Raw genomic sequence first — 26,940 nt, forward strand, 5'->3', positions numbered from 1 at the left:
CCTGTCAGATAAAAGCTCGAGAGAATGTCACCCAGAAGGTAAGGTGTGGTAGATCCCCAAGAAGAAGGTATGATGATGTTTCCATTGACAGAAACACATGAAAACAGAACAATGTGCAGATGGAAAAGACAGTGTCCTCTGTAGAAAAATCCTGCTAGGCCAGGTTGCTGGAAGTTCTCTTCTTCCAAGGGAAAGTGCAACATGAGTACTCCTCATCAACTATAGTCTCAAGACCTTCTTGAGAAACTATACCCATTCAACACATTTTTTTTTTCTGTCCAAGACTAGAAATACTCTGTTAGGAAATGTGGATCTCAGTCTGTCTGGAGAAAACTAGCACCTCATTTCACTCTCAACACTCAGCATTTGCCAGATAGCATTAGATATCCTGTCACTGCTGACATGACTAGAACTTGTGCAAATCATGTAGAATCCTTCACTTTGGGGAAGGTACAAGATTTTGTAGCTTTCTAAAGAACAGAAATGTCATCATTTCATGTGAATATTTTATAGTCTGCAGTATCACTTAAAAAAATCTACTGTTTTGAAGGTGAAAGGGAGAAAGTGTCTTTTGTTATGAACACAGATTCAAACCTCTGCAATTAGTCAATGTCACAATTCTAAATGAGCAAATTTAATCCAAAACCTGCAGCTCACGGCAGGCTGCAGGCAAGCTCTGGTAAAACAGCACTATGGAGCATAACTGTGTGAAACTCTCTTGGTCCCTAGGCTACGGGGACTATTACATCATACCAGAGTTATAAAGAGCATCCTGTAGGTATAGAGGGCAAGAGGCTCAAGTTACAGTAATCACTAGTAGATGCCAAAAAAAACCTGCTTAGTGGATGTCCACTTAGAGACTCATTTGTCAGGGTTTTCCATCCTTAGAAAATTTTCTTTACTCTTTCCCTTAGCCCATACCAGAAAATGTGCAGCATGTGACTCCACAGCTTACCAAAGACAGCAATCTGTTACCCCACACTCCTGTCCTACAAGTGAGCTCTTTCAGATGTCAAAGAAATCATGTCCTCATCAAGCAGTGACTTGGTTCCCTTCCAGCTGGATCAGCTAACATCCTTACCAGGCCAACACATCTGTTCTGAAAGAAGCCCCTTGTAGGAAGAGGTCCCCCCTTCCCACTCAGCACTTAAACGTGCTGTTACACTTAAATACATAAACAGTGTTTATATACTGCTTATACACCAGTTGTACACTGGGGAACAGATTGCCACAGCCCCCACACAGCTGCCACCTAAACCATGCAGCTCAGAGCTTCTAGGGCTCGGGATCTGACAGTCTAAATCCACACATCTCATTTGCTGCTTGTGGTCCAGTGCCACCTTGCTTCCAGTGCTGCAGCACTGCTGGGGTGCTGGGAGCACACTCTCATGCACAGGCTCCAGGAAGCATCTCTCACCTGATGCTGGTGAGATTGTTTCACATGCAGCACCTAATCCATAACAACATGTGCAGGACACGCCAGGCCACTGAGTCCAGCACCCTCTGATGCTCACAGTCACATCATACACATCGTTTCATAAAATGACCAACCCTCAGCTGAAAGCTGCTGAGATTGCTCAAGCCCATTATCTCCTTTATCGAAAGGTTATTTTAGAGTCTTATTCCTTTGATGTCTTCAATCTGTCTTCTAATTTCCAGGCTCATTTTATCTCTCCGCAGTTCATACCCATTTGCATTCAGTCTCCATCCTGCTGAAGCTATTCCAGCTTATATAAATAATTTATTATTCATTGGGCCAAAGATTCAGGAGAAATGGGAGGTTGATTTTGCAGTTTGGGTGCTCAGGATATTCACTTGGGATGCCTATATCAATAAATATTGGATTATTTTTATTAAGGGCTTCATCAGGAGACAGCTCAAAAGAGAATAACCAGTCAACCCAGTGACTAGGACATGTGATTTGGTTTAAAGCCTTACTTTAAATTTAATGTAACAAGGATTTTAAAATAGATCTTTCATCACCCAGTGAATATCTAAGCATGAGACAATGAGGTGAAGCAGGTGTCAGGGAATGGCGGGGGGAGTCCCTAAGTTAACATTACATTTTGAATGAAGTGCATCCTGACAATCAACCAACCACAGCACATCTACTGCTCTAGAAGGATCACCTGAGAAGCACAGAAAATAGTCTCTCTCCAGCTTGGACATGTGGGATAACCTACTGTTGGGGGGAATGTTTTACCTTCTTGCACTGGCTGCTTTAACCTTTTCCATTGCCAGCATCCTACTTTAACTCTTTTTCCCATGGACACAGCTGTCCCCAGGTGCTGAAGAGGAGCTAGGTTCCAGCATGTGGAGTGAGGGAGCCCACTAAGTGGATAGGCACCTAAAAGACCAACAATACCAAGGTCCTTATGCATTTAATCCTGTGTTTACATTTATGATTAAACAGTGACTAGTATAGTAAGACATTACTTTCATCCACATAGTTACACATCCACAATTTTAAAAAAAGTGGAGAAAAAGGTAAGGAGAGGAGAGGAGAGGAGAGGAGAGGAGAGGAGAGGAGAGGAGAGGAGAGGAGAGGAGAGGAGAGGAGAGGAGAGGAGAGGAGAGGAGAGGAGAGGAGAGGAGAGGAGAGGAGAGGAGAGGAGAGGAGAGGAGAGGAGAGGAGAGGAGAGGAGAGGAGAGGAGAGGAGAGGAGAGGAGAGGAGAGGAGAGGAGAGGAGAGGAGAGGAGAGGAGAGGAGAGGAGAGGAGAGGAGAGGAGAGGGTTTTTTTAGAATATTGTTCAGGGAAGAAGATCATATTTGGTTTAATACAAATACTGCCTTTTAGAAAGGATTTTAAATGGTCAGGGACAGAAACAGATAACCACTGAAGGAGGGATGATAACAGGAAGCTAATTATAAAAACTAGAAATAGCTGTACTGTAAACATATAATTATCTTTCATTGTCATTTTTTCATCCTTTGGCATTTAATATCTTGCATTAATTACAACTTTCATGTAATGGATTTGAGAATCTCTCATATTGAAAAATGAAACTCTGCACCTAGCTTGATTACAACTTTATCTATGTTAGCCAATAATAAAATAAAGTCCTTCCTTTTCCACTCTTTAAATTATACTCTTTCCACCCAAGAAAACAATTACAGGGGAGTTCTTACTTCAATCTAAAGTCATTTTTCTAAACTGACCATTTCATATACCTTTTGGGAGAAGGTCAGAAGCAGAGGCAATATATGATACTCAGGACAAATCAGATATAGCACAGTGATTTGCTCTTCTCCCTTTAAATCATGGTTCCTGTGGCTTTCCAGGTTCCACCTGCATAAAATAATGCTACAGCTACTTGTTAATAGGGGACAGATTTTGAAAGCATCTCAAGTGCAAGTTGCAAACTGGTCCATGCCTAAGCCAGTCAACTCTTTGTCCTGTGTCGCAAGGGTAAACCATGGTACATCCTAGTACATTAATTAAAAAATGGGAATTTTAGTCAGTTTACTTAGCTTTGAACAATTTAAAGTCAGAGGCATACACTTTTATATCAACTCTCAAGAGGTCCTCCATTGATGACACTGGAGACTGCAGCGCACTTGACTGTAAACATGGGAGGTGACCCTGGAGCTGTTCCTATCTTCTCCACTGTGAAGCAGTCTCTTCATATTAGACAAGCAGTCGATAAAATTCTCTTTTTATTGTCAGCTTAATCCATGCAAAACTCTCAATTTATGCCTGAGCTTTTCAAATAGTTCACAGTGTGCATAATGAAGTTCCTTCTGGCACTGTGGGCACATACAAGTGTGCCTGTAATTTCACACCCCTTTCTCTCTTCTCCAGCCATCCATATTGTTGCCCACTCCATCAACATTGAGCGGTATCATTCCAGCCAGTCAAAAGAAGCTGGAGAGTTACGGAATAAACTTTCTGGTCTTGGAAAGAGCCCAAATGAAAGCTACTTGAACCCAATCAGGACCTATGAAACAGTAAGATGTCACTTTTTAGGTTTTCTCATCCAAAAAGTTTTCCTGTGTGAATTCTATTGTCAGTAAAACTGTATTTCAAAGCCTTTTAACCAGAGCGAGAAGGTGCTGCCAAAGGTTAATCTCAATTTCAGCTGAAAACACTTACTCAGAGCTGCAATTTTCAGGTTACTAAGCTCAAAGAAATGTCTATAGTATTTTAATTAGTTTGTCAGGAGACAGCTGGTGGGGGGAGGATAAGGAGTGTTGTGAAGAGTAGGCAATTAAATAAACCTGCAAAGAATTTTAAAAAACCCCAAAACTAAACTATCGATACATGGAACAAACACAACTTCTTTTCAGGAAGAAAAATAACCAAACAGCAATAGCACTTCACAATATTTCTTTCGCATTTGCTGTTTGTCTCTCCCCATGGTGCTGTGGCACCTTCCCCATCTGGGGGCTGATTCTGCCTTGTTAAGTGTCAAGTGTGGCTGCTCAGGGAAGAGCCCCTGTGAAACCACACAGGGGGTTGCTGCACTTAGGAGTGCAGGGGGAAGCTAGAGCTGCTGTGTGCTCTTCAGAGCTGAGCAGAGCTACAGGATCCTCAACCCATAAATGGTTCTGCTTGTTTTAGGGAAAAAAGTGACTGTGCTTCCTGCCCACTTTCTTAGATAACCCACAACTGCATTATAAACTCTCCCTTATAATATTCATAACATAAAGAAAAGCTGAGCATGCAGAGAATGCATGTAAACCATGCAAAAGTTAATGAGCTTTTTTTTTTTTTCTGTATTCCATAATAGCACACATCACATTTGTGCTATAGGTTTCCTTGTGTAGCCTGTTTCACAGTTACATATTCCAGGGTCAAAATGGCCCCAGTGAGACTCTTATGTATATTGCTCTACTCTTTAGAGAAATCCCACAGTCAGCATGAAATAAGGACTGCCTGAACACCATGGATTGGTGCTCTTTCAGAGAGGGGTGTGTGTTCCACTGAAACAAGAAGCCAAGTGAGAAGATGGCTGGACAGCCATTGATAGGATTCAACAGTGCTTTTAAGCTGCAAAGCTTGTTCTGCTTTTCCTTAGTTGCTTTCCAGTTTAGATACCACGGGGTTTTCATCCTTCAAAATAAACAAGTAAACAATTTCAAATTTGAAAAAAATCAAGCAAATCGACATAGTCAGTGGTATGAATGCAAATTTCTTCCTGTTAGTGTTGACAAAGCAGTCCGGTTTGTCAGAACAGGACAGAAAACCAAGGGCTCAGCTTCCCAGTCTTTCAGTACACCCAGTGACCACCTTCATTGCATGGCCATGAGGTGTTCCCCAGCAGCAGAACAAAGCTCCCAGTTCTGAACAGGAGCTTATTGTCTTTCAGTAAGCAGTTTTTTTCTCTCTGCACTAAGCATTCCCATAGTAATGTAATTGTGAGGTAGGCCTCTAATTAATGCTAAGATCCTAAATACCCTTGAGGAGGAAGGCTAGAATATTTTGAGATTCTTTCTCAGATTTCTCACAGCAATACACTCCACAATTACCTTTCAATTTACAGCTTAGAATTTACTCTAACCTCTAATATTTATATTTCTTTTATCACTCACTTATGCATCAGTAGCTAAACTCAGAATTAATAAATTATGAAGCGAAGCAAACAAAAGATTGTTTCTAACTTCAGAGGAGAAAGTTCTGAGACCAACAATTCAGGCTTTCTTTTCTGTTTCATCCTACTGCCATTGAAGCAATGTACTAAGTGTCTTTGACATTTTGCCTTTTTTCATCTCAACATCCAAACTAGCCACTGCAGTGGAAATGTTCAAAATATCACCTAGATCAATCCTGTTAATATGTAATAGGGTCTGAACGCACTCTTCACAGGTGCCAATTTGAAAATGTACTGTGTGCTGTCAAGTGTGAGCGTTTGAAAGAATGATTTTACTGTACAAAGTGACTGTAAAAATGGCATTGTGGAATTTTATCACCTTAGGATTTCCATATCAAATGAGTGCACTTTACAAATATAATAGAGGGTTGGGTTTTTTTTCCTAGTGTATTAAGCTGTAAAACCAAATCAAGATCTAGAAGGCATGCTGAGCTCCTTCATTCTTGTGCATCAGCCCTGGGAAACCAGATATACATGCTTTGTAGGCCAAATGGGGACTTCATTTACACTCTGATGGCATATTTAGCTTGATTCTCATCTTGTGTGTGAGATTTTTACTGTTGTTCTTCATGATTTGCACTTTATAACTGCAATCAACATCTGACAGTTGTGTTCAAAATATATCTTCACTCTCACTTCAGTTTGTTTTGGTGAGTTTAGACAGATATACCAGACCTGTGCTGACATCTATGAGTAATAAACAAGAAGGAACATGTTGCAGCCCAGCATATAGATGTTTCATCACTGACAAGTATAAAAATGTTAATATAAATATGTATTTTTAAAAATAAACTCAAGTATTATGCAGAGTATCTCCAGATAAATGTAAGAAACAGGTAAACAAGATAGGTTTTGTAGGTAAATGTGATTATGCCATCTTTGTGTACCGTTTCAGGGCTGCTGCAGGCCCACAAACTTTGAAGTAAACTAAGCACTAAAGAGTTCCACACCTTTACAGTTGCAGGTGTCTTAGCACCTCACTTTATCACCCTCAAATAAATAAGGTGATTTTAGTGCTGTTTTCTTTATTAGACTTCTAGGTTTAATCTTCTCATTTCTCTAATAATTTTTCTTTATTTGTGACATACTTTCATTGAGGGTATAAGTAACCAAAATTGATAAAAGTATGAATGAGACTGTCTCATTTCCTTCTTTCAATTCCTGACACAAGTAAGTGGCAGCAAATATTTAAATATCTGTTTGGAATAACCCTGAGTAGAAATGGAGCAAAGGGATGTCTTTCAATGCTCTTCTGTGGTAAAATGAAGGACAGTCTTCTGTCCATATCTTGTTCTGGTTTTGTTCCTATGCTGAAGATTTTGGCTTCATGTATAATAGTAGCAACAGGAGCAATAATAAAGCAATGGAAATAGTAATAAAAATAACAGTTATAACAACCATAACTACTACTTCTAATACTAATAATGTGTTCCTTTTCTAGAACACAACAGGACAAGTACTAACCACAATAGCTGGAATAACTGGAGTTGTGATAACAGTGGCTTTAATTCTGATCATGACTTCATCCACTGAGTTCATCAGAAGGTCATGCTATGAGGTTTTCTGGTACACCCATCACCTCTTTGTGGTCTTCTTCACTGGTTTGATAATCCATGGTATGGGGTAAGTATGGGACATGGGATATATGTACACAGTTTGAGATGAAACACCATCCAAATCTACAGTCCCATGCTTTTCTACTAATAAACTGCTGGGATCTTTGGTGAGATTACAGAATGAAATTATTCCGAAATTAAAATACATCACTTTCCTGAGAAATGAAAGTGTCCTTCAGTTTATTCAGAGAGTCTTCTACCATCTTAAAACCTGTACCATATCAATGAATGAACTTTCGTGCTTGGGAACTGAGGACATTACAGACCAGGAACCAAACCTTTGTGGGTTCAAATTAGTAAGGGATAGACCTTACGCTCATAGGTCTTCTAAGGCATTTTGCAAGAGACCTTGTTGAAGCTTGAGAAGCTTTCAGCATGTCATTTACCCTATGGTAGGTGTCTCTGTGGCCATTCTCCTCTGCCTCTATAAATGTGAAGTGATTTTGACCTTTCTCTGCAAGGACCAGAGCTCCAAATTTCCTCACCATGCAGACATATTGTGTAGAAGTGCTAGGTATTATACTAGAAACCAGGTTTAAATGAATACAGTAACAAACAACTCATGCTTATGACTAGCCCAGTCAGATAGCTTTTATGGACAGGGATGACTGCCAGGTTGCTGTTTGTCTCCCTGTTGCTCAGCACAAAAGAAAGGTCTGTCCTCTTAGTAGAGGATTCTGGTTCTTACAGTGAGGGACAACAGATGCATGGGACCTTCCCTGAGAAGTTCGGGGACTGATAAATCCTCTGTCAGTGCAGAGTGAGAGCAGGAAGGGCTTAGAGCTGAAAACGTTTCCATCTTCTGTTTCCAGCTCCACTGGCATCATCTACTTCTCCCTTGTGTACTATCCTCCACTCCCTTTTCTCATTTCTGTGTGATAGCACTCATGTTAATCTGCATTCACATTTTAATTCAGGGAATGCAGTTTTGAGGCAAATCTTGTGGTCTTCCTCACACTCTGGACTTGGCTTCTACCATGGTACAATCCCTGGGCTGCATAAACCTGGAGTTTGATGTAGAAATACACTGACAGGAACACATTGCTGTGTTCCAAGAGCTAACAAGTGATCCATTCACAGGACCAAGCCAGACCTAGTCCTAAGCCCTAGGCAGCCCTCAAGCATGTCCAGTGAGGGGCCCTCAACTAAGATTGCTTTGCTCCACAGACCTTTCCTGCTGGCTAGCTTGTGTGCACATGGCTGCAAGCTGTAGTTAAGCTTTTCAGATCCAAGGACAGTCATTTGGTATTCACAGAATCACAGAATGGCTTGTGTTGGAAAGAACATTAATGACCAGCTAGTTCCAACCCCCCTGCCATGGGAAGGGACACCTCCCACTAGGCCAGGTTGCTAAAAACCCTATCAGCCTGTTCTGGTGATCATAATACACTTTTTATGTCTATTTCATAAAATATTCAGGTGCTATTGCCCACCACTAAAGTATGTACAGACCACAATTCTTTGATAGAGTGGAACTTCCCAGCCCACAGTAGTGTGTGCATGTGCCTGTTCTCTGGAGGTACATGGGTGGCATCATCATGAGGCAGGGAACAGGCCAGTACAATGGTTTGTGATGTGTTACTTTTCCCACTTCTTTCCTTGTCGTTTGAGAGTTGCCACATGCAGTTTGGCTCTGAGTGTTCTTGAAGTCGGCCCAATTAATTAGTCCCATTTTACAGAAGCAGAGCTGCAAGCAAATGCTATAAACTTTATTCTGGCCTGATTAAAATGCCCCCTCCCATCTCTCTCTGGCAAAACTTTCATAATCTAACTTAAAACAATTATAATGAAGCCCTTAAAACCTTCAGCTTTGTAAGTTCCCTCTGTCTCGCCAGGTGACCAGCACTACTCAGCCACAGACTGCCCCGAAACCAGGGCACTGACTGAAGAGCCCTATCCATTCCATTCCATGAGCACTCCGCTCGCTCCTGGCTGGGAGTGCACTGCCACAGAGCTTCCTCCCACCCCACAACATCCCTATCACTGCCCTGCTAATGAAAAAGAGTCAAACCCCAATGTTTCATCCACCTCACTTCTTCCTCCTTCCCAGGTGGCTGAACAAACCTCACTCAAAACTAACTCCTTTTCTTTCTGTCTGAACAGGTGGCAGAACCAAACTAAGTATGGAAGGGAAAATTCAGAAAAACAATATGAAACAAGCAGGGTTTCCCCATAAAAATCTTCTTTCTCTGCCCATAATCAACACCAGGCAAAACCCATTTAAACTGAGCAGTCAGGATTGATACATTTTTTAAAATTCACATCATTAACATTCTCAGAAGTAAGCTAGAATTTAGTATGTTTAGAGAGTATACACCTAATTACATCCCCCCAACTTTATTCATAGCTTTTAAAAATACATTTAGAAAGCAGGAAAGAGAAAGTCTGTCACTATTAAATTTTATCACTTTACTAAACACTACCAGATGCTCAAATACAGAGGAGGTCAAAGAGCTTCCTCCAAAGAGCTTGGAAATCAAATTTTGCCACATACAGTAAAATGTACATATTCTATGCAAGGGCTCTCTCCACTTCAGCTACACTGATGGATACCAATACTATAGCACACTTCTCGCCTTTCGTCAAAAATTCACTGCAAAACTAAAGGAAAGGTGATTTGAACAGGAGAGCAGAACAGGTTTAAAATGGACAGTTCTCAAACTTTCACTTATCACAGAACTGGCATTTGATTACTACTGCAAAACCTAGAGAGACACAGAAACCTTGGAAAGAAGCATATCATTGATGAACATTTTTGTTTTAAGTCAGCTTGTCCGAGGTCAGACACCCAAGAGCCTGCTGCTTCACAATGTCACTTACTGTAAAGATCACTACTGGGAATGGGAGAACGCCACTCAGTGCCCTTTGCCACAGTTTTCTGGCAACAAACCTGTGGTAAGAGTGATGTTTCTCTTCTGTTTTTAACTTACTGTCCTTTCTTGGGAGACCAAATATTTTAGGGAACAGAGGGCTGGAGCCTATGCCAGTGACTGGCGCTTAGTGTCATGTTTAGAGAGTAGTTTCATATTCCTGTTTCATGACCCCTCCCTGTGCATTACAATAGTGATCCCAACCTTCTCTGTAATCAGTACAGACATGTGCAGGTGAAGAGTATTGTATATAATTTTGGTGTCATTAGCAGCGATTTTTGTTTCTTGAAGATCCTTTCGTTACAGAACACTAACACTCTCTTTGAAGGGTATGAATATCAAAATTTTACTCTCTCATCTGTTGTATACATTTATTTTGAATAATTCAGTATCACCAATATCCTTGCACAAAGATAAATTGTGATTTCCAAAAGAAAACCCTATGAGGGTAGAGATACAGAAAATACAGCAGAACTGTAAAGCTAGGGATGCAAATTAATATTATTATTTTAACTAATAGTACTTTAGTATGGATACTTTAAATACCAAGGGAGAATAAGGTGGAGAGAAAATCATGTCCTTGCTTTGGGGCATACGCTTCATACTGTCCAGTCTTGATGTCTTAAGTTAGGTAAAAAGGAGAGAATTCAAAACAGTGAATTATGAAAGGGAAAGGCAAAAGGCAGGAAAAATGTCCCAGGGAAGGGTGATTTTGCTAGAACAAGATTGCAAATCCACAGGGGGTAATTAAGTAGCAGACTTGTACAGTATGTCAGATGTCTTGCATACAAACAAAATCATTTAACATTTTCAGCTCAAGATTTAGGTTGCTCATATGCAAGTTTCTGTTGTTTCTTCCAAAAAGAAAAAACATACCAAAGGAAATCCTAAAGTAAAGGAGAAAAATTAGCATTCAGTGCCTGGTAGCTCTTTTAATGGCTGACATAGATTTTTCTTAAACTAAACTATTGTTAGCCACTATCCAACCTGCATATTAATGAGAAAATGAACGCTTCTCTAAAAATTTCAGCTACAATGTCACCATAAAAATCAATACATGGCTACAGACCATGAATACAGACACAAGCTTGCTTCCAACAGCATGTCTTGACATTCATTATCATAAAACTAACTGGAAAGAACTTCCACTTCTCTGTGTTAAACCTATTTTGTCACACTTTCCTGCCTACCCAGGGCCATACTTGCAAAGTCACATTACTTTAAATGAATTGTGATAATACCATATGGCATATAGATCATCTATACGAACAGTGCCTTGCTGGATGTGTAATGTGCTGTGATGTGATACCTGCTAGACAGTGCAGACAAACAGCACAGATTCACTCAGAGGCTAAAAAGCCATGGCAAGGTTTGTGCAGCACTGGCAGGGGCTGGTGCAGGTGGGATAGCCTTGGAGCAGGGAGGGGATGGCCTTGTGCATGGCTGGGGCACTGTGAAGTGACCAGAGGGCACACCACACTGGCCATGGCTCCTGGGGGAGGCTACCACGGCAGAGCCCTCTCTCAGTCACACCACACCTGCTCCTCTGCTCCATATTTCAGCCTCAGGTAGGAGGCTGCCCAGTCTGGCTCCTGCTGAGGAGGATGGAGCACTTCTCTTGCACCAGGACTTTTGTCCTCACAGCCTTGGCTGAGCCATCACCGCCCCATCCCAGTTCATTCTCATTATAGGAGGAAACACTACTTGGGCAAGGATACTGATGCCCTGATTAGCCAGCCAGGATCTGTGTAACTTAGGAGCCCATCTCTCCTGGTGGATGCCCCATTGTCCCAACCTAGCCAAGAGATATTTTGGATTGAATGCTCCATTGCACTGGAGTGATGGCACACTTAAAATCCCAGCTGAGCTCTCACACAGGGTAGCCTGCAACCTTATCATTCCTGTCACATGCTTTTATTTACAGGTAGCCCAAATGGAAGGGAGGAAAAAACAGATCTCATCATTATTGTGCCTTGATATATGCAAATGTATTCAAGACATGAGGTTACCCACCGTGCAGAGACACCTGTAGTATTTAGGGACAACGGATGTATTGAGTTTCTGCTTTAGCTGAGAATCTTCTGGCTAATGCTGGTTTCTTCCCATTATAAAATTATGCTCTTTTTTTTAAATTTAATTTTCGAGACTTAACCTTGGGAAATTGCCATTCCATCCTCTTAGCACTTTCCAAGGAAGCCACATAATTTTATGGCTTGCTCCTCATAAAAGATACTTTATAATCCCTGTTAGCCAGCTTGTGGAGCAAAGTCAATGTTTCAGCAAGTAAAGTTATTCTCTGGCGATTTTAAAAGCCACATGATTTTGGAGTATTCAGTTTGCTAGAATGAGCAGTGTAATTAACAAAAGTGGAAACAAAATAGTATCTCTTCCTGGGGAAAAAAATTTCTTTTTAAATCATGAAGATTCAATTATATCTAATTATCTTAGCTATCAGTGCAACTCAGTGAAATGATCAGCTCGTACACTTGAATAGCCAAGTATCTCTGATTGTTACAGTGATCAGTACATACAATTAGCAAGTACAAGCACAGCAATCATCTGCTATACTTGAAGTATGACCAACTCAGTATCCCAGATCAAAAAAACCCCACATTTATTGATAAAGAGTTGACTAATGGATTGAATGGAAACATATCTCATTTCTCTAATTGAATATTTGGGACTTAATGTTTTCTCATGCACCATCAGAAAACTCACAGCTGACAATAATAACTAATCCTATCTGACTGCTTTGAAATACTTTAGGGAAAAAAAAAAAAAAGTAAGGCTATGGGAAATACTGCATAACTGTATGCATCTACACAGCTTCAGGTCCAATGACATCTATGTGTAAAAACACCTAAATAAATTAATCCTTTACCTTTTAATAGGAAAAGATTTTAAAGGATTCTTCTTGGCCAGAGTACAGATAGATATTAGCAGTGCTTTGGGAGTGTGTTTGTGAGGGAGTTCCATATGTCTATTCCACAAGAAAGCCAGAACAGCTACAGCAGCAACACAAATACTCTCTTGAGAAAGACAAACCAAAAGTCACAGAAAATCAAGTAATTTAATTTTAGGCTATCTGCTGATTTAAACCAGAAAAGCAAAGTATTTTTATAGACATTCAAATAAACATTGCTTTTTAATATGGAATCTTCTGCAGGCTTGGAAGTGGGTTTTAAGTCCTATTGTGTTGTACATCTGTGAAAGAATTGTTAGGTTTTGGAGATTTCGACAGGAAGTCATCATTACTAAGGTATGTAACATAGTTTGCATATTTGAAAAAAACCCAACCCATTATGTCAATGACTTTTTAAATAAATTTTAGGTAACTTCTCTATATTAGGAACCTCATTTTTCACTCCTAGCTTCAGCAACTTTTCAATCATTCCCATGTTTTCAGTCAAGTATTGATTTTACATTTTGCATTTATTCTGATGGCAAATCCATAAGAATATTCCATATGGGGCCAAACTTGATTAATGAAGTACCAGACTTTACACCACCATAACACAAACATCTGTTTGTGGTCTCTCTTTTTAATGAACTAAAACTATGTTCCACTGAAGTTAATGCCAGAGATTACCTTGGCTTCAGTAGCAGCACACAGTTTTTACTCTAAAATCTGAAGGCTTCTGAGGAGATGAAGGGTTATATGATCAGTTAGCATATATAGTTGAAGCTTCACTAATACCACTGTAACAATTTCCCCCAGCTGTGTGCCATGGGACTATTAAAGTCACATCAGAATAGATTGAGGATGTTGCTATTGAAGCAGCTTGAGTGTATCAAGCCAGGGATCAGGAACAGGTGTATCTTGTGTGAAGGGAACAGGATGTTGGATATGTATTGCTGCTGATTTCACAGGGTGGCTGTTATCTGAACATCTCAGTATATTATGTGTGACATACAAAACTGCTGCTTAACTGAGATTACCTCTTTATAAAAGTATATTAGAATTGAGCTCACTGTGCTTTTTTCTTTGTAATCCCACAGAGTTAGCAGTCTTACATGAGAGTAAAACTAGGAATTAAGGATTTATTCTAATCAATTAAGAAATACTTTTGCCCAGGTTATACCAAGAAAATTGACAAACTGTTGAATTGTTACAGCCCTTCCTCTGCGTCCTGCACACAGAAGTCAAGCTGTCCTACAATACATACTGTACATGTTCTCAAGCCATTGGGCAACAGCACTGCAACAGGCAGCCTAGGATATCTGTGACCCAATGAAAACAAACATTTACCCTTCTGAATGAAAATAAAATTTGTCTTATTATAATTTTTTAGGTGGTGACACATTCCTCTGGGGTCCTTGAGCTTCACATGAAGAAACATGGCTTTAAAATGGGAGCTGGCCAATATGTATTTCTACAGTGCCCATCTGTGTCACAGCTGGAGTGGCACCCTTTCACCCTCACATCAGCTCCTGAGGAGGATTACTTCAGCGTCCACATACGGGCCGTCGGGGATTGGACTGCAGCTCTTTTCAAGGCCTTTGGAGCAGAGGAAAAAGCGTACAAGGAGTTGTGGATGTTACCAAGGTTTGAATAAGGGACTATGTATTTTAAAATGTTATTTCTACATTTTAAAAGAAATGTTAACATTTTAATTTTAATTAATTTTGGGTGTGTATTTATGATACATTATTACATTGTAGTTCTGGATTCATAAATACATTATGCTAAAAACAGCACAAACAAATAGCCATTAACTGGGCCCAGAAGCTACCAAGAGGATGTGATGACTAATCCAAGATTTAAAGTCCATATCAGTATCCTTATCTCTGTTGCTACCATTTGGATCTCTAATACCTGGATCCACATCTAAAGATACCTATTTTGGAAGATGGTTGTTTAATAAACGACACTGGAAGATATCTGCTGGATTTGTGCCTCTATGCTTATGCTCTGATGGTACCCATCACTCACCATCCAAAATCCCAGTTTTTCCCTTTCAGTTACTTAGGTATTTTGTGGTCCCTGAAACATCTGCATAAACCTTCTTTCTGGCAGGGTCCTTCAACCTCATCTCTATTTCCCAAACCCTGCTCCACTTTATAAAGGTTATTTGTGTTCAAATTATGCATTTTTGGCATCTTAAAACAAGCAAAAATTTCATTCTCTGTCGTTCCAAGTTAGTGGGGATCCTCTGAAGTCAAAGGAGCCATCCTGACTTACTCCAGGCAAAGACGTGGCTCAATACAGAATGGATTCAAACCACGTAGCTCTACTCCTGCACTGCTTTCAGGAATAGGGGAGATTTTCAGCAAAGAGCCCAGCACAAGATCATTTAAATTTTGGTGGAGTGTGTAGAGCCTGGGACTGGAGGGACTGATTTCTCCCTGGAAAGCTTATAGACACCACTGAGCTGCTGAGGTTTGTTAGAGGGTGGGTGCAGACAGGAAAGTCTGGTCCAGTCCTTGCATTGTATCAGTTAATAAGAATTAGAAATGAAATCAGTGCCTTTGTTAAAGGCAACTGGAATGAGAAGTATGCCATTTCAGCAGAACTGGAGCAAAAATTTTGCAAAGTGATTGACAGCAAGTGTGAAAAACGAGGAAAAGAAAAAAGTTCTCAAATGTTGCTTGCCACAATGCAGGGTTGAAATTAACAGTACTGTCATATATAAACACTCCTCTTTTTAATCTTGTTAGGGTGCCTAATGACATCCTTCACTGTCTTTCTTGCAATATACTAAAAAGAATATTTCAATAGTTAAACTAGCAATAAAGCAAAAAACAGGTCTTTTTCACAGTTTCAATATCTAAAGTTATACACCAAATTGGTGGCCATATTAAAAAATAACATATAGCAGAAACTATGCAGAAGACAGAAGATATAGCAACTGAATAATAAGGTAGGGTTAATAAAATATGTGGGTTTTAATTACTTGAGGATTAAAGTAAAATGTTCATACATATATATAGGTAGCAAAGACAGTTGTGATTTCCAACAAATTTGGGAGCTAAAATCACAGAATAGACTATTCATGTGAAAATAATCAAGTTTCATGTTATGTCTCTTCAGGATTTTGGTTAACTTAATTGCTGGTTTAATACATTGCCCCAAAATCTAACTGCTCCTACAGTCAGAAGTATTACACAATCATCATGATGATCAGCAAATGTTTAAATTCTAAAAATAATCATAGAATCTGTTAATGATACTTTTTCAAAACTAAGTATTTCTCCTGCCTTCCCCACAGATCTATTTTCTTTCCTAATGAAATGGATAGGAAGAATATGGACAATCCAAACCACAAAGTCCATAGCCCTATCTCCTCCTTCTCTTTGGGCAAATGCAAATGTAGTATTTTTTCTGTCACTGTTTACTATCTTCCTACCTTCATCCTCCATCTAGATCAAATGAATGAGTTGCATAGCTCAGTTTCTCCTTCTCCTCTTTCTCCTCCTTGCTTCTCTGAGGCTTTGTATTTGGCTAAGCTGTATAGCTGTGGCTGAGTAAGGCATTCAAAGCAATGATGGGATCTCTGTCACCTGAGGATTTAGGAGCAGACTGACAAGACAAATCTCTTCAAGGGATGACTCAGAAATAATTGAACCTGTCTTATAGCACAGCAACAGACTAGAGATTCCTTGAAATTTCTTCCAGATCAATTTTTTTCTCAATCTACTGACAACAATGAGAATTGCTTCCAGCCTCACATTAAATTGCAGAGAAAGCTTATCTGAAAGCCGTTCTTAGGTACAATACATATATGCCATAAATTAACCATATTTTACAGGAAGTTTTGACTGCTCAAAAAATACTGGTCTGGGCAATAATCTAAATAATTGTACATATTTTTTAAAAAATCCTTTATGTCTAGGGTCAGATTTCCAGAAGTTATGCCAGATTAGCTGTTTTGTTTGCTACTGCACTTGCAGGGCATTTCGAATATTGAAATAAAAAGGAAAATGTTTGCTAGGACTTTTTAAAAAGTAACAATAAGATTTGAGATATGTTGTGTCCCTCCCTATATTTTGTGTAGCATTGCTAGAGGATCCCCCTTTCTTTTCCTGTTAGAAGACTTAATTTTAATTATGTGTGCCTATTTGTTTGTACTACTTAAGGATAAATTTTAAGATTGATTCATACAATAAAGAGCACAAAACAACAGAAAATCTAAAAGGATGAAAAAACCTTTTTTTTTTTTTTCCCAAGGATTGGGTGTTGGTGAAACCGTCTTCCAAGCATGTATGTTGTATAAAGACAGGGCTGGAAAGAGCACTGCAAAGTACTGTATGTATTTACATTTCATGTTGCTAAAGGAAGGAATCCGATTATTCAATAATCTTTTTCATGTCTAATTTTAACCAAAATTAATCTCTTGGCATCAGCAACATAGATTACAGGAGGTAGTAATACCAACATGCATTTCTCCTTACAAATTTTTCCCTTACATCAGATACTAAGTACAGTATTATGCCAAAAATGTATTCCTGAAATACTGCTTTTTCAGAAAGAGATGAGGAAATAGTAGTTCCCTTGCATATGATGACCTTTTTCTTGCCTTCTCTTTTATTACTTTAACTCAAATACAGAACTTCTAAAATGATTAATATAATCTGTTCCTCTTTACTTTGATATGTACAATATAACAAATAAAGCTCTAAAACAGGATGCTTTTCAGTAATTCATAATTAAATATGCAAATTCCACAGCTAAATTTGGACATGCAATTATATGACTAATCACATTTCAGAAAGCCAGAAAATTGCAATTGCATGCTTAAATAGATGGCCAGGCCCCAAATCCACATGGGTGCTCTTGTTCTCTCATTTCAGAAAAGACAGTTGCTTTGCTATTAAATGGCACCCACTGAAAATTAAATGCATTTCTATGGGCAATTTATGTGCCATCTTAGACACGTCTTTTCTCTTTTATTTTAACAGAAATTCAGTTTTGACAATGTGTAGCCCAACAAATGTTAATCTTTCCGTCACTTTATGTGTTGTTGACTCTGGACTAAATGTCTTGTTGCTGTAGACTGGCTGTGGATGGACCATATGGATCTGCAACAACAGACATCTTCCACTACCGAGTCAGTGTGTGCATTGCAGCAGGAATTGGAGTCACACCATTTGCCTCTATTTTAAAATCCATTTGGTACAAGTGCTGCAACCCTAACACAGTACTGGCACTGCAGAAGGTAGGTGGGAAAGTTTATTGCTTCTTTTAAAAGTTCCACAAATGAGCCTGCTTAGCCAGGGAAGAGAGGCAATTCAAAGCTAGAGGCTCACTTGAGTGCTTTAACTCACTCTGAGGAGTCACTCCCGTTCCAGTTGCCTTAGGAACTATTGTGGGGCGAAGTCTCCTGAACTCACTGTCATTCCCTGAAGAAGGAATGTAGCCCTAGCTGCAGTGTTTTTAGTGAAAGCTGAAGGATCAGATTTTCAATAGCAACTGGAGATAACTGTGGAATGACTTTCATAGCTAGACATATAATTAGAGAGCTGTAAGAGAAATTTATCCTCTTTCTTACCAAAAATAAATCCTGAAACATCATCTCAATCAGAAGTGAAAGGCAGCACTTGCTCTTTGTCCAGAGAATTTGCTGCAAGTTTTGTGAGGGTCCTTCAGCAGCGTGTCCTGGTCCAGAAGGCTGCATTCAGCAACCATTTGCTGCTTTTCTCACATTGCGAAGTCAGGATATTAACCAACACAGAAAGAATATAAAAGGCATTTAAGCTCCGGATGAGATGCATATATCAAGATGTATTACTCCCTCAAACCACTTTAATTATTTTGTTGAAAAAATATGTTCAGATCTATAAGGTAAAGATGGCTCCAATTAAATTAACATACTCTTAATTTTCTAACCTGTTATACACTTTTTGCTAATGGCATGTGAGGCAGCAGGATAGACAGTAGGATGGAGAAGGATAGGTGAAGAAGAGATAATAGGTGAAGTGGGGTGAGGGCAAGAATCCAGCATAGAAAAAAATCAACATTAAACATTTTCTTCCATATCCATCATGGCGAGTGGTAGCTTGTGGACCTTACAGCTTCTTTTAGGCCATTTTCCAGAGTAAAAGCTGAATCAGGAACTGTTCAACGTTTCGCATTTAAGGACAAGCATTGAAATTGCATTGGATAGGACAGATCTCTGAAAGGGTCAATACATATGAAGCTGATTGTAGGACCAAGGGGCTGATCCTTTTAAATGAAAGAGTGTTAAAACTGGCATCTTAATGACGAGCTGCCACTGAAAAAGCATCTGGGATTTTAGTAACTGAGGAGTTGAGGACAGGTTCAAATTGCCAGGGGGGATCTTTGAGGCAGAAAAAGCACTGAGAAGGGAGGGAAATAAAAATTGAAATACATGCTTTTTGAGAAAAGAAGTGTATTTGCAAACACTACGATTGTACCAGGATGATCTTTTTCAGTGGAAGGAGAGCTATGCATATGCATAGAAGCTTCATACATATAGATTATGTATATTCTACATGCATACAAGTAAAAGTGTAGTTGTTATTATTGCCATTACTGCTATCTTAAGGGGAAAAGAACAGGATTTAACTATCCATCAATAGTATACTTGAGGATGTTCAGTCATAGGGACAATTAGGGAGAATTTTGGGTAAGTGTGCCTGCAAAGATAAATGCATCATGCATTCTGCCATGGTTTTCTGCTACAGAGTTCAGTTTTTCTGAATTCCTGTGAAATACAAAATTATCAGGATTTCTACTTGTCTTTTTTTATATCTTGGCTTCCTTATTGGTGCAGTGGGAATTGCAATGTTTATTTTTCACAGGTGTTATGAGGCTAAATTTCATCAGTGCTTGTAAAATATTTTGAAAGTGTGGATGAAAGGTCATGGGGAAGTTCACAGCATTACTTAAAAAAATTTAGCAGTCATCTCAGTGAGAGCGATTAATCTCAGGATAGCTTCACTTTTTTTTTCCCCATTGGTTAAAAGCTTCCACTTGCGGTATAATTACAAATAATTTAATCTCCCTCAAAGTATTCAGCCCTCTCTTTCTGCCATGATGAGTACCATAGAAATATCTATTAAGGAAATAAATAAGAGGTTTTTCCTTTTTTTAACAACTTCGTTTTGATTTGAGTACAGCTATCATTACGGTTATTGAACTAATATTTCTTAATGTTGCCCACATATGGTTGAGATATAAATACTTACAGTTTCCATAATGTCTGCAGCTGTATAATTTAAAAAACCCAACAAATCAAAAGGAGTACACATTTATCTAATTGATTCTTCCCAATTAAATAGTCTTAGAGCCCTCATTTCCCCATCATTTTTTGCATGTACTACTAGTCATGGCTGGAAAGTTTCTACTGGCTTTAGTTATGCATAATATGATTTTTTTTTTTCCACATTAGTGGTCTCATTTTTCAGATCAATTGCTACCGAAATTGATAAAATTGTACTGATCCATCAGATTCTAGTCTTAGCAAACATTCACTTTCTCTTCCCTACAACAGACATAAGAAAGGTCCTACAGAGTACCACCAAATATCCATCTAGCCCCATATCCTGTCTTCAAAGGTGGCTCTTCATGAACACCTAGAGAAAAGTATACAGACCAGAAAAATCAGATGGTGATTGGTTTTTATAGGACACTTTCTCACCATTGAGTGACTCGTAGCTCAGTAATGCCTTGATACAAGAGCTGTACTTCCGTACAGATTTGTGGCTTTTTCTGCCATAATTGTATGTATAGTATACATAATTGTATGTATAGTATAATTGTTTTTTTGAATCCATGTAGACCTTAGACAACCACAGCATGTTGTGGCAGTAAGTTTCAGCTACATACTGAGAGGAAAACACAGTCAGCCTCTTCCATTCGCTTTGAGACTGACTTCCTCACCTGAGGTAAATCGCTGCCCCAGTACCCAGCCCTTCTGCACAAAAAATCTTGTCTTGAAGATCTCAAAAACTAGGTTCTTTCTTCCGTCAAATGTAACCATCTTTCTGATCTCTTTTGATAACAATTCAAGCTTTTTGCTTCAAATTTAGGGATATGATTTTGAACCTTGTTATGCATTTATAGGAAAATCGGCTTGCTACCACCCTAACTCTGGGTCAGTGCCTCCAGCAGCCTGCCAAACCCCCACCCCTGCATGCCCCAGGCTGCAGGCACTGCTGTACCTTACCTGGAGTGGCTCCCTGGAGTGGCTCCCTGAATTAATTGCACAGAGGAAGACCTCTGATTTTTTGGTTGGTTGGTTTTTTTGTTTGCTTAGTGTGCTACAGCCCACAGGTAATGTATTATACTCAAGAGCAGGAAGGACTGGACGCTTGCAGGGAGGTGTCCACCTGCAGGTGTAAGAGGTTTTTGCAGGGATATTCCTGCCTAAGAGGGAGCAGCAAGAGTCAGGGATGAGGGGTGTCCTCCTTGGACATCCCTTTAGTGAAAAGTTGGCTTTGCCCAGAGCTGCAGCTCCAACTCTGCCTTCAGGGAGTGCAGAGAAACAGACGGATGCTTATCAACAGATAATTATTAATGACTTTCCTCATGATGGAAGCTGATTTACAAAGAATGTTCTTTCACTTTACAGGAAAGAGGTAACACAGCTCTTGTTCTTGTCCTTTGTAAAAAATTCAGGATGTGGGAAACTGAAGGATAAATATCCATGAATTGCAAGTGAGCAGAGCATTACAGAAATAAGCAACTATTCAAACCCCTGCTTTGATCTGATTAATAGCAATACTGCATCTAACTCAATTTGCAAAAAGAGCACTTGGAAAATTTAAGACAGTTTACTTGGGCAAGCCATCAAGCTGATGAATGCAATTGATGGCAGTAGGGTGGGTGGAGACCAACGAAACATAAATCTAAACCAGATTTTTAAGGGTCCTAAATAATTGCAGTCAGTTAATAGTATGAGGCTTACAAGAAAAAACAGGATTCAGAATAATCTTTAATTATAGAGACATACTTGAGCTACTTTATTCTACTGTTTTAATAAGGATTAATTTTTTGGTGCATTTATTGTATTTTAATTATATATGTAATGTGTTGTGCTGGGCTATGGGCAGCCAGTGTAAAGAAAGGAAGAGTTCTTTGTAAACACCATTTATTTTAACATATTAGACTAGAAGTCCTCTTTGATCTAAGGGAAACTAATTCCTTTTACCCATAGGCCATCCTTCTTCACTATCTCTTTTCTTTCTAAGATTATAATCACAGCCAAAAATGCTTCTTATAATGACAGGCTGTCTTCATCACCAAGTACTTGCCACCTCTAACGTGAAAATCAGAGGCAATTCAATGGGTGCCGTGGGATGAGCTTAAGGAATTTTTGCAGCTTCAGAAAGCTGCATCCTTTCCTTAGAGGACTGTGCCAGAGGTAGCTTGATCCAACCAGTTGGACTGGCTGTTACTGTGACAGCCAGGCCTGCAAACAGCTCAAAGCATTCCCTCAAGATCTATAGTCTGATGTTCTGGAAACCAGTTCCCCAATTTGAAGATTGTATTGTCTCAACTCATTGGCCAGCTTTTCTTCCTCGTTCCCTGAATGTGCTTATCTCCCAGTCCTGCCCACGTGGTCCCAGTTGCTACCCCATGAACAATCCTTTATTGGTTTAGAAATACATATCTCCTCTCCACACACATGTACTAAATATACATTTCCATAAAATGAACTGCTGAAAAAACTTGAGAAATAACATGATCAAGTAGAGTCTGGGGGAAGAAATTTCTCACTACAAATCAACAGCTATGGTGTGATACAGACTGACAGCACTCAGTGGGCTGATTTTCAAGGTGCTGAGTATATAGAACAAGTGAAGACTTTAGGACTCAGACACAAAAAAGCTACTTAAAGGTTAAAGCTATAAATCTTACCTAGTTTTGGTAATTTAAAATAATGCTGTAGTTGGCCACAAATATGAAATTCTATAAAGTCAGTGAGCTTGCTTTTTTCCTCATAACCTATGCCAGTGTAAATCAGCAGCAAACCCCCTCCATAAAGCAATGAGGTCCTATTTAAGACAAAATATTGAAACAGAAGGGGAAAAAGCAAACACCCAAGATGGTTAGTACTAAAGTTCCACAGACAGTCTTATTCCTGGGCTGTAAAAACACCCTACTTAACCCTGAATGCCTTATCTCTGCTTCTGGGATCATACATCATTTATATTTCTTACATAAACCACAGATGGTCCCTTACAGTACACTCAGATCTAGGAAACATATCAAATTACTGTTAGTGTCTTTCACCAAATCTCCACTGAAGCATGGTATTACCACATTTTTCTCCCACCACCTTACCAGAAGTCTGACAACCTAGTATATTAAATCTTTGGGAAATCTCTTTATAGCTTTTTGGTTTCTTTCTCTGGTTTTCTGGTTTTTCATTTCAGAAGTGTCCAATACACATTTTTACCTCATTGATCCTGTGGAAAAGGGCTACAATTTCCAAAGCATTGGATTCACCACAATGATTGCCTGGGGGACATATCTTCTAGATCACCTTTGATATTGCAGTATGATAAAGGACAGAGGGGCTGGTGAGCAGAGAAGGAGATGGGTTGGAGGAAGCTAAGGGATTTGGCAACAAAATAAAAATCACAGTCACAGTAAAATAAGTTCCAATAATCCAGTTTTTATAAGCTTATACATTGTCCTTCCTGCTGTTCCTTTCACATCTGAAACTGTATTTTTAGACTTCTTCTATGTTTGTAAATTTCTTTTTTGGATAAATTATGAAAATACACAGCCTGCAGAGGCCCATTCAAGGTTTGGCACCATCTGGTCAGAATAGAGTGTAGAGTGGTAGAATGTGTGGCAAGAGCTACAGAATTCAAGTAATAAGAATTGCAATCACATTTATCTTGTAATTGTGCTTCAGACTGCCATCAGGGTAGTGCCTGGGCAGACAGCCTGGGAATTTCAGACATTCATCCTCTGCATAGAACAGGAACTCACAGTTGAGTTGTCTCCACATCTGTATTGGCTTCATACAAGGCACTGAGCTGAAACCAGGGGATGGACTTGTCCCAGTCCTCTACACAGCACAGCATTCCTAGAGATTTCCAACTGGGAAATCATGATGGTGCTGAGGGCTCCCTGAGGTAATTCCTGATGGGCCTAGGAGTGACTGAGTTTCAGTGTATTGATAAGATCTTGATAAGGGAATTTCATCAGTCCTGAGGCAGTTCCTGTTGCAAACTTTTTTAATTTGTACACAGACAAGACATTTGCAAATGGTCATCAGAAACCACTCCCGCAGAAGTGTTTTCTGGACATAATAATATAGGACATTTTTCTAGAAATAGCTAATTAGTTAGAAGATGCTTTATATGCAGTTAAGACAACAGATCACAATAGATCATGCACATGCAGGAGTGGTCACAATGATCCCTGGGCCAGCTGGCCATAAAAACTGTGCAGAAAAAGGTTCTTGTGGGCTTCTGCTGTTCCAGCTGAAGATGCCAGAGGAATGACTCTAGAAATAGAAATTCATCATCATATGGACAATGACTAACAGTCTTGTTTGAAAGATTTTTTTCCTATGCAAGCATTACCTTATGCCAAGATATTAAGAAATTAGCTTCTTTCTTTAAAAAAACACAAAACAAAAACCAACCAACTCTGCTATATTTTTGATTTACTGCAGTCGAGTAGGAAAAAATAAGCCATAGGAATGATTAAAGGATGCCTCTCAGTGACAGATCCCAGGAATGTATGGCTTGCCATAGACACAATTATAGGATGACTTGATCCCATCCTCTAATTTCTATCTGCAGAACAAAAATTTGATAACAGGCTCTCCAACACAATAGACAAGAAACAAAAAAGATGAAAAGTGAAACTAGTGAAATCTGAATGAGAGAAATTGTGTTAATTTTTGACAGAGAGGGGGGTTTCAAGCAATTGAAAACGGATCATGGACTGCAGTTCATTTTACCCCTTTGGCAATTGTAAATTTAATTTCAGGTTTCTCTAGAAACTAGATGCTCCAATTTAAACATATTTTAATAAATAGATTTTAAAAAGAGGAATAGGGACTATTTTTCACCTGTTTTATACAGGGCATATGACTTGAAGAACATAAGTACCTTTTGACAACATCAAGAGTTAGCTTATGGCAAAAGGTCTTGAAAACAAGGAATTCCTTGCTTGGATGCTGAATACAACTGAAATTAAATAAATCCAAAATTTCAAATAATCATCAAATTATTTGCAAAAAATGAAGCACCAGGTATATTATGAATCAAAGCAGAGATGTGCTGGCAGGGATAGATGGGAAGCTTTTCCATTGCCTACTTTCATTATCATATTAATATATTCAGTCATTGTTTAAGATGAAAATCAAAGTTTTAAATTGTCAAAATGATGTTTATATATGTTTACTATAAATTTAGAGTGGCGAAGAATCACACACTATATGGTTAATGACTTGAGCCAGTAATTAGGAAGTTTTATTGAAAGTTTGCTTTTTTAAAAATCTCTTTACTTTATTTGACAGGTTTATTTTTACTGGATTTGTCGAGACCCATCAGCATTTGAGTGGTTTGCTGATCTTCTGTTCCATTTGGAAACAAAAATGGCTGAAAAATGGAAGTTTGATTTTCTAAGCTATCATATATTTCTTACTGGCTGGGATGAAAGTCAGGTAATAATGAAACTGTTACAAGTCAGAGTTAATGTACCTTGCTTTTCCAGTATGGTAACATATGGAACAGGAACAGCTGAATAAATGATGGATGAAGCAAAGACAAAGAACTGTAAATATGAAGAAACTAAGATGTTTGTTTACATCATACATTTAGGAAAACAGGAATGGAGAAACCAAGCCAACCTCCAGTCCTGCATCTTGTCTTGGACAAAGATGGTTACCAGGTGTCTCACAGAAAAGTGCATACAGCTTTCAGAAGCTCATGAAAGGACATTTTGTGTATGTCTTAGGAGCAGTCTTTCATTAGATTCTGTCATTTTGTGCTGAAATGTGAAGGGCTATCTAAAAAGTGTAGGTTTCATTTACCCTTATTATTTGCTATAGCTTCTGTTGTTCACATTCATATATATATATATATATATATACAGGGCATTTTTGAAAAGTACTGCACTTGGAACATTTTGGTAACCAACCCTATGGTATAGTTCATGTTGTTTGAAATGACATTTTCTCTTATTGACTTCAAATTTGCCATCTCATAATTTCATGGGATCATACCACCTCTGGTGCTTAATTCGTAGACTGGGTCAATATTATTCAACTTCTTTAGTCTTTTCCTGAACACAAATGTGTTGATTTTCTCTCTCTCTTCCCTTTTTAATGGATCATTCAGATCATGCAGTGATAAGTTAGGCATCTGCCAGAAAATCTCTAACAGGGAAATCTTTGCTCTACTGTTTTATTTCCTGCTGTCTCTGTTGAATGAAGAACTGCCTAGTAGAGTGAAAAAAATACAGATTTAATAGAGCTTTTCCTTTTCTGCTTCTGCTGATACCCTTCTTTGAACCCCCATTGTTTCTTTCTGCCTTCCTTAGAGTTTCTGTCAAGTAATGAGGTATGTATATACAGCTGTATTCAGAAAAATCTACTGCCATTGTGAAGTACATGGCAGTTATAGAAACTACTTCCCTGCGTTAGCAATGCCACAGGATATTACCTAAAACCTTCAGTTAAAGAAGCTATTGGGGAGCCTAAAAAAACCACAAAGTTGTCCTCATTTTCAACTATCACCTCACTTCCCTCTTGGGCAAACATCAGGCCAGAAGTCAGGTAAGGTGACAACTGTTCTTGCTGGGGCATCTCTCTCTCTTCACTCATGTGCCCTGCACTTTTTGAAAAGGACTTCTTCCTCTCTTCAACCCCATAATCTCTCTTAATTCCTGTCAGAGTAATGTTCTTCGGTGGCTGTTTCTCCCAGTCTGA

At 39.0% G+C, this 26,940-nt stretch overlaps 1 protein-coding gene across 1 annotated transcript in view; it reads left to right on the forward strand.

The window, feature by feature from the left end:
* Positions 1-26,940, forward strand: part of NOX3 (NADPH oxidase 3) — a gene marked incomplete at both ends in the record, with an annotated part of 39,236 nt that overhangs the window by 7,856 nt on the left and 4,440 nt on the right. Inside the window, 7 exons of the mRNA XM_083858333.1 lie at positions 3,804-3,949; positions 7,034-7,215; positions 9,974-10,103; positions 13,245-13,337; positions 14,371-14,624; positions 18,072-18,234; positions 25,528-25,674. Of these exons, the coding sequence (XP_083714459.1) occupies positions 3,804-3,949; positions 7,034-7,215; positions 9,974-10,103; positions 13,245-13,337; positions 14,371-14,624; positions 18,072-18,234; positions 25,528-25,674 (1,115 nt within the window). The remainder of the gene's footprint in view (positions 1-3,803; positions 3,950-7,033; positions 7,216-9,973; positions 10,104-13,244; positions 13,338-14,370; positions 14,625-18,071; positions 18,235-25,527; positions 25,675-26,940) is intronic.

Source organism: Zosterops lateralis (assembly GCF_965231275.1).
Source record: "Zosterops lateralis genome assembly, chromosome: 3".
NCBI lineage: Eukaryota > Metazoa > Chordata > Aves > Passeriformes > Zosteropidae > Zosterops > Zosterops lateralis.